This window comes from Epinephelus fuscoguttatus, linkage group LG2, assembly GCF_011397635.1.
Source record: "Epinephelus fuscoguttatus linkage group LG2, E.fuscoguttatus.final_Chr_v1".
In the NCBI taxonomy this organism is placed as follows: Eukaryota; Metazoa; Chordata; class Actinopteri; order Perciformes; family Serranidae; genus Epinephelus; species Epinephelus fuscoguttatus.
Window position 1 is genome coordinate 40254188 of NC_064753.1, and position 12268 is coordinate 40266455.

General features: G+C 42.4%; 1 protein-coding gene across 7 annotated transcripts in view; it reads left to right on the plus strand.

The window, feature by feature from the left end:
* Positions 1 to 9683, plus strand: part of myo9aa (myosin IXAa) — a 163459-nt gene extending 153776 nt beyond the window's left edge. For 3 of the 7 annotated variants that reach the window (XM_049597461.1, XM_049597471.1, XM_049597493.1), the window contains 11 exons: positions 2252 to 2313; positions 2529 to 2721; positions 2829 to 2957; positions 4288 to 4393; positions 4497 to 4628; positions 4994 to 5117; positions 5318 to 5365; positions 7220 to 7240; positions 7463 to 7671; positions 7845 to 7987; positions 8089 to 9683. In XM_049597461.1, the coding sequence (XP_049453418.1) occupies positions 2252 to 2313; positions 2529 to 2721; positions 2829 to 2957; positions 4288 to 4393; positions 4497 to 4628; positions 4994 to 5117; positions 5318 to 5365; positions 7220 to 7240; positions 7463 to 7671; positions 7845 to 7987; positions 8089 to 8588 (1667 nt within the window). In that variant the 3' untranslated portion in view covers positions 8589 to 9683. The remainder of the gene's footprint in view (positions 1 to 2251; positions 2314 to 2528; positions 2722 to 2828; positions 2958 to 4287; positions 4394 to 4496; positions 4629 to 4993; positions 5118 to 5317; positions 5366 to 7219; positions 7241 to 7462; positions 7672 to 7844; positions 7988 to 8088) is intronic. The other 4 variants (XM_049597481.1, XM_049597500.1, XM_049597489.1 and 1 more) reach the window with 2 other exon arrangements.
* The last annotated feature ends 2585 nt before the right edge of the window (positions 9684 to 12268 follow it).

Genomic DNA, 12268 nt, shown 5'->3' on the forward strand with positions numbered 1-12268 from the left:
GCAACCCTTTTAGTTTAAACAGACTGCCTTCCGCAACAGGAGGGGCTGTTGAAGACTTGTGGGAGGAGCTGTTGATGGCGCCGCACGTGTGACCCACTGGCGGTGGATAAACAGGAAACAGCTGATAGCAGGAATTAGCGAGCAGCTAGTAGCAAGAGGGAAACACAAACCTGACAGACACTGTAAAGATGAGCAGCTGGGGAGACAAGGAATTGCGCTCCCTCCTTACCCTCGCAAATGAAGAGGCCATTAACCATCAGATGACAGGAACAGTCAAGAACAGGCCGATTTACAAGAGAATGGCCAAAAGACTGACCAGCTGCAGCTTCCCTCCCACGTCACTGTTTACGTCACATGCTGAGCTACACGTTTTGTTACTTGCTCACGCCCCCCATTGCCCCGAAAAAGGTGCATTATGTATAAACAAAAGTAGGCAGGTGGCATTTTGCTGCACTCCCCGATTTTGTTTTTATACTGCCAATGCTGAAAAAAGACTGATTGGGCTTTCCTGCAAATTTGCACAATTCCTGTCTAAAAAGGGCTTGTGTTTGGTTTGTCTTAGTGTCGCCACCAGACAATCAGAGATCTCTGCCTTCTGATAGTCTGGGGACACTCCTTTCTAAAGTGTGCTTAACACACCGGAGAAAACGGCCGGCAACAAAGCAACACCTCTTGCATTTTTTAAAAGGACGCTTCCCCTTTTCTTGTCCGAGCTTGAAAATGGATGCCGAGAGATTTACCTCCGTTTTATCAGTGCTCAGTTCGCAAGATTGTGGAAATGAAGGACTTACAGCGACTTGGTTTAAAACTTCTAACGCAGTCGGACTATGTTTACGAGCACAAGAGTTCAGCGAGCCACCGAAGGACCGCCCTGCAGATTTACTATTGGTTCTGCAACGTAGGGAGTTTTTTTAAACTCTGAAATTGTATCCGCCCATCTAAACACAAAATCAGGGAGAAAGACATCAGTCTTTAGTTAAGCAAAGCGTCTGAAGACTGACTTGTGAGTCTGGGTTTGTCCGTTCTGGGCTACTGTAGAAACAACACTGTGGACTCAGTAAAAGAGGGCACTTTCCATACATCAATATAAATGACTCATTTCTAATGTAACAGAAACAAGATTCTTAGTTTCAGGTGATTATACACGGATGAAAACATACTGCAAAACTTCAAAAAGTCCAGTCCCTTTTACTAGCCCAGCGTGGCGACACATTTTGACAAATAAAGGCCTGTCTCAAATAGAGGCCTGGTCTGGTAGCAAGCAGTTCGTCATTATAAAAGTTATTTGGATGAATATAATCCAATTGTTGATGAGTGTCATACCTATTTGAAGCCTAATTTTTATACAAGTAATCTTCATACTGGTTAAAATAAACAATTTGATCATATTTTCCATCTTTGCTGAGCAACAGTTTTGTGTGACAGGAATAAAAGGCCTGTAGGCAAATAATAACCTGGGCTACTAGTAGAAGTTTTATGGTAATTATGAGTATTATAGTCCATTTCTGCCAATAGAGGCACCGACATCCTAAACACATCCCTAACACTGGACCTTTAGAAATAAAAGATTTTACTACAATTTCTTTACTTGACATGAACACGAATAAAACAGGTCTCTGATTTACTGTGGAAACTACTTTTAGACTTGGACGGGATCTTGGTGGTGAAAAGGTCAAATAATTCTGCCTCAGCGTGCGCGCACACACACACACACACACACACACACACTCCCATACAGCCAACTGATTGTTCTGATTTAACCAACACCAGAATATTAAATTAATGTATTTATAGTTTTAAGAAGAAATAACTTTTCATGCCAAATCGTTGTGACCACAAACATCCCCCTCTGTCACACAGACATTCACATGAACTTTCACTCACACACACACACACACACACACACACACACACACACACACACTTGAATCATGTCTGTGGCCAAGCTGTGTTCAGTGTGGCCTCAGACAGCGAGCCCCACCCTCTCTCCCTCCTCAGCCATAATCAGATTGTTTTCAACAGGACTCATGGGGTCTGCGGCTCCGTCCCTCCACAGATTTCCCTGCACACACAGTTTGTCCTTATTTCCTCAGGATGTTTTCCTCCCGCCAGCTAATGCTGCTTTGGTCTCTGAAGTGATAACTTTTTTTTTTTCTTTTGTCACAACTTTTCTGCTGAATAATGAGGAGGCACTGTCTCTCTGTGGAGAGTGGAAATGACCCGTTTGGTTTGTCTGCTTGTGTTTATCCAGTGTGCCGGTACGCCTGCCACAGAAAGTGCTGCCAGAAGACGACCACCAAGTGCAGCAAGAAGGTGAGCGGGCCATATTGTGCACCCACACAACAATGTCTCATGTCACTAATTGTTGCACTGTTGGTTTACGTACAGTAGCTTGTGTTGTTTCTGCCACCTGATACACAGGCAGTCCTCGCTCTTAAAAAACAAGACTGAGATTTTTCTTGGAAGCGTTTTAACATATTACTTTTTGTTGGTGTGTGCAACTCAACATGTCTTGTGTGTGTGAACAGTTTGATCCGGAGCTTTCCTCCAGGCAATTCGGAGTGGAGGTTTCTCGCCTGACTAACGACGAGAGGACGGTGCCGCTGGTGGTAGAGAAGCTTATCAACTACATTGAGATGCACGGCCTCTACACTGAAGGAATATACAGAAAGTCTGGCTCCACCAATAAAATCAAGGAACTGAAGCAGGGACTCGACACAGGTGAGAGATGCTAGCTGGCTTTTAACTCTGAGTAGGATATGGATATCAATAAATGTGATTACTAAGTGTTGGTTTGGTTTGTCTGCGCTCTCCTTGTGACCACACAGATGTCGACAGCATGAATCTGGACGACTACAACATCCACGTCATCGCCAGTGTTTTCAAGCAGTGGCTGAGAGACCTGCCCAATCCTCTGCTGACATTTGAGCTGTATGAGGAGTTTATACGTGCCATGGGTAAGTGATCAACGTCCGGTATCCTGCTCATGTTTTCAAGAGCTTCAAACGCATCACACTTTCTTCTGTCTTCCTTTATGTGGGTTGCCATAAGCACCAGCATAAGCATCGGCTGTTCTTCCTATAACACACAAACAAAAGCTCATCTCACTGATTCAACAGTCAAGCACGGACGAGAAACAAAAGTGTCAACTTGTTAACCAGTGTTAAGCCAAATCAGTGCCTGAAATGGGTCTGTACTCACCAGTTCTGAGTACCTGCATTTCTAATATTTGTCTGTATGAGTTGGCAGCCAGTGTGTGGTATGGTCTCTCCTGCACCTGTGAGGAGCCTAGCAGCGGCGTTCTGAATCAGTTATAGGTGGGACAGAGAGGACTGACTAATACCGCTGTACAGAGAGTTAAAATAGTCTCAACAATAGAAAAAAAATAGCAATGAGCAACTTGGTAAAAAAAAAAAAAAAAAAAAAAGTTTTAAAATTATGTTACTGAATTATTATAATTTTTAAGCACTCTTTCCTTGTTTGTTTGTTTATTTGTGTTTGACTATCTATCTTTCTTTTATCTCTTTTCTCTCTTTTTTTTACTAGTTTTCTTGTTTTTTTATTTTTCTCTTTTTACTAATTTCTTGTTAATTATTCGGGTAATGTCGTCTTTCTTTGCTCATTGCCTTCTTCCCGTGTTTTTAGAAGAAATCAAGCTTATTTGCTCCCAGGTTTAAAAAGGTTAAAGGTGGAGTCAAATATCACGGCAAGAGTTTTGACATACTGTTTAACACAGTTGGAGAGCTGCCGAGCTTGTCGGAAAATATAACACATAAAATACATAATATAATACATTTCTCATTTTCAGTTAAGAGGAACTTCTGCTTTCATCCAGGTTTACATTTATTTCTTACACCATTTGTTCATAGTTTACAAACACACAATTCAATTTCACTTGGTTCCTGAAATGTTTCGAGATACTGATTCTGAACCGATCTTTAATATCTTCTAGAATATTAAATAATATTCTCTGTGCATCAGCAATGAAATCCAGCTGTCCATGGCTCTGTGCACAACTGTTTTCTGTATCACACTTTTTGTCTTTTTAGGTAACATGAACCGTCTTTCTGCTGCATTTTGTGTTTGAAAATTGTGTTGAGCAAACTGAGAGAACAACCTTTCATATAATATCTTTGCTGGTTGTGTAACCAGCACATTTCTGACTGAATATAACAAAGCACACTTGTGATTCTGTTCACAACAACAGTTTATTATTGTGAGCCGTACAAGACATATTTGTTTGCTGCAACAGTAGATGGTGATTTGTCTTGTTGAACGCCTCCTCAGGTTTGCAGGATAAAAAGGAAACGATCAGAGGGGTGTATTCAGTTATTGACCAGCTGAGCAGAACTCACCTGAACACGCTGGAGCGCCTCATATTTCATCTTGTCAGGTAAAAAATCTGTTTTTGTGATAATGTAAGAGTGGAATTAATACGTGATGCTGCCTTTTATTCTCCCTCACAGATACTTCTAACACTGAATTCATTCCTTTAGGATCGCCTTACAAGAGGACACAAACCGAATGTCAGCTAACGCCTTGGCTATCGTGTTTGCTCCCTGTATCCTGCGCTGTCCTGACACCATCGATCCACTGCAGAGTGTCCAGGACATCGGCAAGACGACTGCGTAAGAGTACACCTCATGTCCATCAAATTAATTCTGTGCCTTTGCCTGATATAAGGCAGTGAATCACAAAGTGTTACAGGCAAACTGCGGTAAAAACCCCAGCTGAAACACAGATTCTGAGTGTCCTGTATACATATCCAAAGAATGCTCCTAAAACCCAAATAATGCCAGTATATCCCACAAGTCTTAATCTAAAAACGCTACATAAGAAAAAAGACCTAATTCAGATTATCCAGATTTATGATGCTGTTCATGTGACCTATATCATCAGAATATTGTCATTTTCGTAATATTAGCGTGCATGTAAACGTAGTTATCGTTACGTATATCCAGTTCCTCTGAAGTGGTTTTGTTTCCCTCCACAGGTGTGTAGAACTTATCATTTGTGAACAGATGAATAAGTACAGAGTTCGACTAAAGGACATCAGCAGCCTGGAGTTTGCTGAGAATAAAGCCAAGTGCCGACTGACCCTCATTCGACGTTCGATGGTAAGATCTGATAACAAGTATAACTCATCCCACTTTTCCCTCAAATGAATCACGTGTTTGCGGCGACTCATTGCTAAATTAACCTGACTGAGCCATCCTCAAAACTCCTTCAGTGCTGTGCCTTTCTTGATTTCCTTCTTTGTAAGCTGTTTTTATCCTCTCCAGATTCTCCTCCCTAACCTGTCCTTTCCTTTACCCAGAAACCCGTACTAATAGCTGTTAGGTTTATGAGCATAGCGCGCACTATGGTATGTATACACACACCATGGATTACATCCCCCAGTCATCATCCAGTGGTGATGTTGTTGTGGTACCAATCATAGTCTCATCTCTTTAAACATCTGTCTCCTCCATCCCTAAAGCATGACTCATCACTTCACTTAGCCTGTGTTTCTGTAACTGTCCCCTGTGAATGAACGCAAGAACATTACGCAACCATGCAACTGCTTCTAATTAGATGTACATTACATGTATGCTGTGTGGAGTACAGAACATATGACATTCAGCACATTATATGACTTAAAATCTGTTGTTGTTTTGTATTGAAACTGCCTGGAGATCTTACATCAGTGTTTCACTCTCAAAGGAAATCTAAAATAAGATGATTTTGTGGACAGTTAAGTTGTTTTCTCATTAAAGGGACAGTTCAACCCAAAATCTAAAATATATATTTTTCCTCCTACCTGTAGTGCTGTTTATCACTCTAGATTGTTTTAGTGTGAGCTGCTGAGTGTTGGCGATATCAGCTGTAGAGACATTTGCCTTCTCTCCAACATAATTGAACGAGATGGTTGATAACTCGATGGCACTCAGCTTGTGGTGCACAGCGCAAAGGGAAGTGTGCATCTACTTATGGACAAGAGGCTCATGACAGCGTGAGACATTAATGGCGTCCTCCTTAGCTGAGCTGTAACGTCAGCTAGCAGTAGACGCACACTTTCCTCTGCGCGTTGATACGGTTTGCAGGTGTAGTTTGGTAGAGAGAAAGTAGTTCCCACATGAAACTGTTCCCAACAAGGTCTGTGGATTATCTTGAGTAACCAGGTCATGATTTCTGTAAAGAGACATTGCTGTTGAGTTTTCAAAAGTATTTTTGTATCTTTGAGCATCACAAGCTGAGTGTCATCTAGTTCCGTTATATTGGAGAGAGGGCAGACATCTCTACGGCCGATATCTGCAACACTCTGCAACTCACTACAGAACAATGTCGACTGATAAATAGCGCTACAGATAAGAGGAAAAATATGTCTGGATCCAAATGTCCACCCTCTTGACCTGCGGATTGAGTCCTCATGGACTTCATTTTTACCTAATGTGATGTTCACTGTCATCACGTAAAGTCTGCAAGGGCAGAGACTGCAAGCGGCTCATAGACGGCCCTTGAGACCGTTTTACTTGTTGCCGTGGAAACATTCAACGATCACTGCTGTCATATTCACATATGTTATATAAGCTAGTGAATAGTGACTACTCATCTGTCCCTGCAGATAACAAGATATAAATCCCACGTATGTTTGTATGTATATTGTGCGACTCAACAAAAATGTAGGCTATTAATACTGCTCTACATCACATACAGGCTACATGCCTTCAAAAATAGAAATGTTTGAAAGAAAACAACACGTCACGTCCGTAATGCAATGAATTGTGGGTTATTAAATGAATGAAGTCTGCCCTTAGCAGACTCTCTGGACGTCTGCAGAATGTACATTTGAGGCCCCTTGTGTACTAGATGAATTGTGGATTTGGACAGCCCTAAGCACTCAAAGACTTCTTGGGAACGTGTCCACAAGTCTGCAAGTGAGGTGAAGTCCATACATTTAGATTCAGCCTATGAATACTTGATTTGGGGGTGAACATTCCCTTTAAGCATTGGAGGATTCTGATTTCTCTAACATTATATTTATATATCTAACAACAGTTACTGTTAGCTTTACTTCTAAGAGCTGAGAAAGGATTCTTACTGAGACGTGCACATCATCTGACACACTAGAAAGGCAGCAGGTCACTTTCCTGACCTTGATGGTGCACATTTAAAACTGACCTTTATGATTCTGGCATTACTGATTGCTCCTCTTTTTGCTTCTCACTTTTGCTCTAAGACGACAAATGCAACTAAAAAGGTAAAGTCTGTGCTGTATCTACCTTTGTGTTTTGATCAGTCTTTAAGTGCTGCTGTGCTGTTTTTAAATGTGGCTGGTCGTTTATTGCGGTCCACTCACTGCATGTGTGAGCGAGTAGCTGATTGCTAAAAGTGGTGAAATGTACTTAATGTGATGGTGTAACATTCTTTACAAACAAAGACAAACACAGTATTCACATTCTGCCCTTGATTTGTTTCTCAGGGAAAAGGCCATGTACAGCGGTTAAGCTACTACACGCCCTCGCCGCCGGTTAGTCCACGGCTGCCGTCTGTGGCGGATCCCGTGATAGAAGAAAGCGGCGGTGAAGAGGGAGAGGACTCATTCTCTGAAATCTCAGAGCATCAGCAGGCAGCCATGCAGCAAGAAGAGAGAGTGCTCACGGAGCAAATCGAGAGTCTGCAGAAAGAGAAGTAAACACTTTAAAAGCACTCATGAAGTTCTGATAATGTTAACTTGAGACGTAAAAGTTTTAGAACAATGACTGTTTTGAAGAGCTGAATTTACAAAAATAGCATTTGCAATGTTTGTGTGTTATCACTGTTGGCTGTGTCTCATCACTTTTTCAATCGGTTTGCCTCTGCAGAGAGGAGTTGACTTTTGAGATGCTGGCTCTGGAGCCACGAGCGTCGGATGATGAGACCCTGGAGTCTGAGGCTTCCATTGGGACAGCTGACAGCTCTGAAAACCTCAACGTGGACTCTGAGGGAGCCATTTCTGACTTCTCTGGTATGTCATTATGCAAGAAATCAGAACTCAACCTTTCACCTTGCTTTTATTGTTTATAATTGGAGACAAAATATTTGACTTGTCTTTGCCTGTCATTGTAGAAAGAGGTCCGGCGTTGACTTCCCCCTGGCCTCGGAGATCTGACATGACGAGCCCCCGACGCCGCGCTCTCCGCCGGCAGCCTGAGTCCCTGGACTCTGTTGACTCTTGCTCCAGTGTGTCCTCCTACTCCTCCTCATCCCACTTCCACCCATCGTCCTCTTCCTCCTCTACCACGACCCGGCGCTTTCGTTTCCACTCCAAGTCTCCCACCTCAGGCTCCGGTCCGGCACAGGCCCAGGCCCAGGCTCTGAGTGCACCTCAAGCCTCCCGCTCCGACAGCATAGACGGTAGCCCTACAGGAGATCAGGAAGGCGCATGTAACGAAAGGCCCCAGTTTACCAGCAGAGGCACCTTCAATCCAGAGAAGGGGAAGCAGAAACTTAAGGGGGCCAAGCATTCAGCCCAGAGGCACCCCAGAGACGGTGGTGGCCACGGCAGGGACCCTCCAGACATACCACAGCAGCTGGTATTGTATGGCAGTAATGAATTCATGGTATGAAGGACACTGGGACACCAAAGCACTCCCTATTCAACTCCCTGGCAGGTGTAAACGTTCTCAGTGGGAGATAACACAATGGCGACAGATCTCCACTCCTCAAAGCACTCTTGCTTAGCCTTTATTTGTTAAAGTCTGCAAAGAAGTGTCCCCAAGTGCCGTGTACAGTGTTTCCAACCTCCAGACGGGGGGAATGTTTTGCAGAGGGACAGGAATCAGTGGAAGGACTCCTCTAAAACTAAACTGCCACCCATGCTCTCACAGTGCCTCGGCAGCTCTTTACTCAGCGCCAAGAGGAGACGCACTGAGCAGGAGGACAGAGAAAAGGGAATGTTGGAACGTGCGGAAGACCACTCAGCGTCAGGGAATGTTACGGAGCTGGAAAGCTGCAGCAGTGTACTACAGTGAACGAGAACGAGACATCAGGCAACATCAGGCGTCACGGATGTTACAGTGAACTTAAAGCTCACAATTATTAGCTGCTTTATGAGTTTACAGTTCATAACAATCAGTGTAAGCAGTGGTTGCTCTGTTACTACAAATTTATGTTTCCCTTATTTAATAAATTTTAATGTCACAGAAATTCTTTATAGCATATAATATACAGGTATAAATACTGTACAAAGCCGGAACACCAGCCTCTGCTGGGTAGCTGAAGTCAAATATTTATCTTTTTTTTGAGTATCTTGGACAGAGATGTACGGATTTGGGCAGTGGATGATTTATGTGTGTGTGTGCATGTGCCAAGCGCCCATGCGTGATTGTATGTGTGTGTGAGAAAGAGAAAAACCACTTCATGTGTTTAAAGTTTGTGCTGCTTCTTTTTTTTCCCCTTCACAAGGGAAATGCCGCCATCAAAGGGACCAAGTCAGCTGGTGTGTATTCCAGCCAAAGGGGATCCCAGCTCTGTAAAGAATGTCGGAGGTGTATAAAATCCCTGCATTCACTGCTTAACAGCCATACAACAATTGTAATGTACAGTACAGTCCATGTGTACAGTATAGTGGACAAATGCCATTCTATTCTTGACTATTGTTACCCATCCCCAACTCCTGTCTCTGAAGTGTTTGCTCAATAGCAACCAAGAAAGAACATAAAATCAACTTGTCTGTTGTCTTTATTGTTGAGAATGTTGAAGATGGTGTTGGTGAAGATTCTCAGTCATCCAGGTCATGGTTATCTTCAGTGCTATATCACAGGCAACTGGACCTTGTTGAGTTTCTTCAGGACGTTTCACCTCTCACCCAAGAGGCTTCTTCAGTTCGAAACTAAAGAAGCCTCTTGGCTAAGAGGCGAAACATCTTCAAGACACTCAAGCAAGTCCAGTTGCCTACTGTACGATACAGCACTGAAGAGTCCCTGTAGATAACATATTTGAAAATAGGCCTCTTTTACAACAGATATTTTGACTTGTTATAGGAAAGGAAAAAGAATAGCACAGGTCTTACTGGATCCACTTTATTCACGTGTCCCAGCAAGTCATGACAGTGAGCAGCTAAATGGAAATCAGCTGTTGTTAATTTTTACACCAGTACCACCTTGTCCTACAATGACACATCAAAATGGCTGCTCTGAAAAAGACAAACACTTAAAGGGTAACTTTTTTAAATGTGTGTGTATTGTGAAACAGCCTGCAAAGTAATCATTCAGGGCATTTGTGCATTGTCAGTGGTTCAGATTATTACTCTAAGTGTCTCACATCATTAATGAAAGGATCCCTACAGAGGCTGACCTTTTTGTGGAAGAGTAAGATCCTTTTTGTTGATCAGAAACAGCCTTGAAATCGCCATCGCCAAACCAACCAGACTCTATTTAAATAAACAGTAATTTTACAGTGCATAGAGTCAATATCTCTTCACATCTAACTGGGCGAATTAAGGGTTGAGCAGGTGATTGTTGGAACAGTGCAAAGACGAAGTAAGACAGCTTTTGTTTTTGTTGTTTTTTATTTTGTTCTTTTGACCCTAAATAAAGTGTGTTTCATGATGATAAAATTACTGTTTATTTGAATGGAGTCTGGTGGGTTTGGAGATGTTGGGGCTGTTTCTGGTTAAACAAATAGGATCCTACTGTTTAACAAAAAAGTCTTTCTCTGTAGGGGCCCTTTCCATAAATTGTCAGACACTTAAAATAACAATCTGAGCCTGTCAGTGGCAAAAACAAGCACTTTAAGTAGATGTAAATTGACAGTGTGCCATTGCCTATTACAGCCTGTTTTGCAGTGGCTGGTTGATGCGCTCTCACTCAGTACTGGACCAATTTCAAAAACAGTTGTTTGCATCGGTCACTTACACACAAAACATGGGAATATAGGCACTGTTGCCTCACAGCAAGAAGGTTCTTGGTTCAAACCCAAGGGTGTGGGAGCCATTCTGTGCAGAGTTTGCATGTTCTCCCCGTGTCAGCGTGGGTTTTCTCCGGGTACTCCAGCTTCCTCCCACAGTCCAAAGACATGCAGGTTAATTGGTGACTCTAAATTGGCCGTAGGTGTGAATGTGAGTGTGAATGGTTGTCTGTCTCTATGTGTCAGCCCTGTGATAGTCTGGTGACCTGTCCAGGGTGTACCCTGCCTCTTGCCCAATGTCAGCTGGGATAGGCTCCAGCCTCGCCTGCAACCCCCAACAGGATAAGCAATTATAGAAAATGAATGAATAGGTATAATTTTACATTTAATAAGGGCACAGATGTGAGGACAGACAGGGGAATCTGCCCCCCTTCAATGTTTAAGTGGAGCTTTTTAACTTTTAATGGTTAAGTTGAGTTCATAAGCAATAAAAGACAGTTTTTTTCAATTCAGACACAGGCTTTTCCCCGCAGTCTTACTTGGTTCAAGATTACCAGTAGATCATGGTGGCTAATCTAAGCATCTAGGTATCGTTGTGTAGTTAATTTGCTGACTTATGACCCTTTTCTTCTTGTACTACTCTGTTACTGTTACCATAGAGGTAACTGTATAGTAAAAGTTATACAGGGGTCACTTTAAGGGAAGAGCTGAAGTGTCTCCTGGATCTTTTCTGCCCCAAAGACATGTCATTAGCTTCATTTTACTCACATCACACTTCCAGCACTTTGTGTGTAACGTAGCAAATATTTACCCAGTCAGTGGCTGTGTTTGTCTTGGAGCATTTCATAATCGTTGATAACTGATATTAAATAAGATCTAAGTTTGGGCGTCTTCCACTTGGAATAACAGGTATTGTAGAGTCCCTCAGGTGCTGCTTCTGTCCAGCAAAGTCACTGAACTGCTGAACTTAGAGGAGCAGGAGTTACTCAGGTGTCACATCCTGTGCATTTTGATTCTCAGGGAACAGGACAGTCTGTGTTTCATTTATAAAGCTGTAATAAGGTTCTGGAAATACAGCTATTGAAATTTCGCCTAACTTGTATGTAGCCTAAAGATATGAGACAATTCTTAATTTTGTTTGATTCACATTTTGCATAGTCCATTTGCATCACCACATCATCACCTTTGGATATCACAGTTCAAGTCTCCATCCATAAATAGATGTACAAGCAGTTAGTAAGAGATACAGTCATTAAAGGTAATGTAGTACGTTGTCAATACAGCTTCCCACGCCTCAGAAGGGATCAATGAAACAGCTGTTAAAGTTCTCCACCTGTAATGAAAGTAAAAGAAATTACAGCATTTTGTTATTTCATTTGACTTTGAGGGAAAAAAAGCT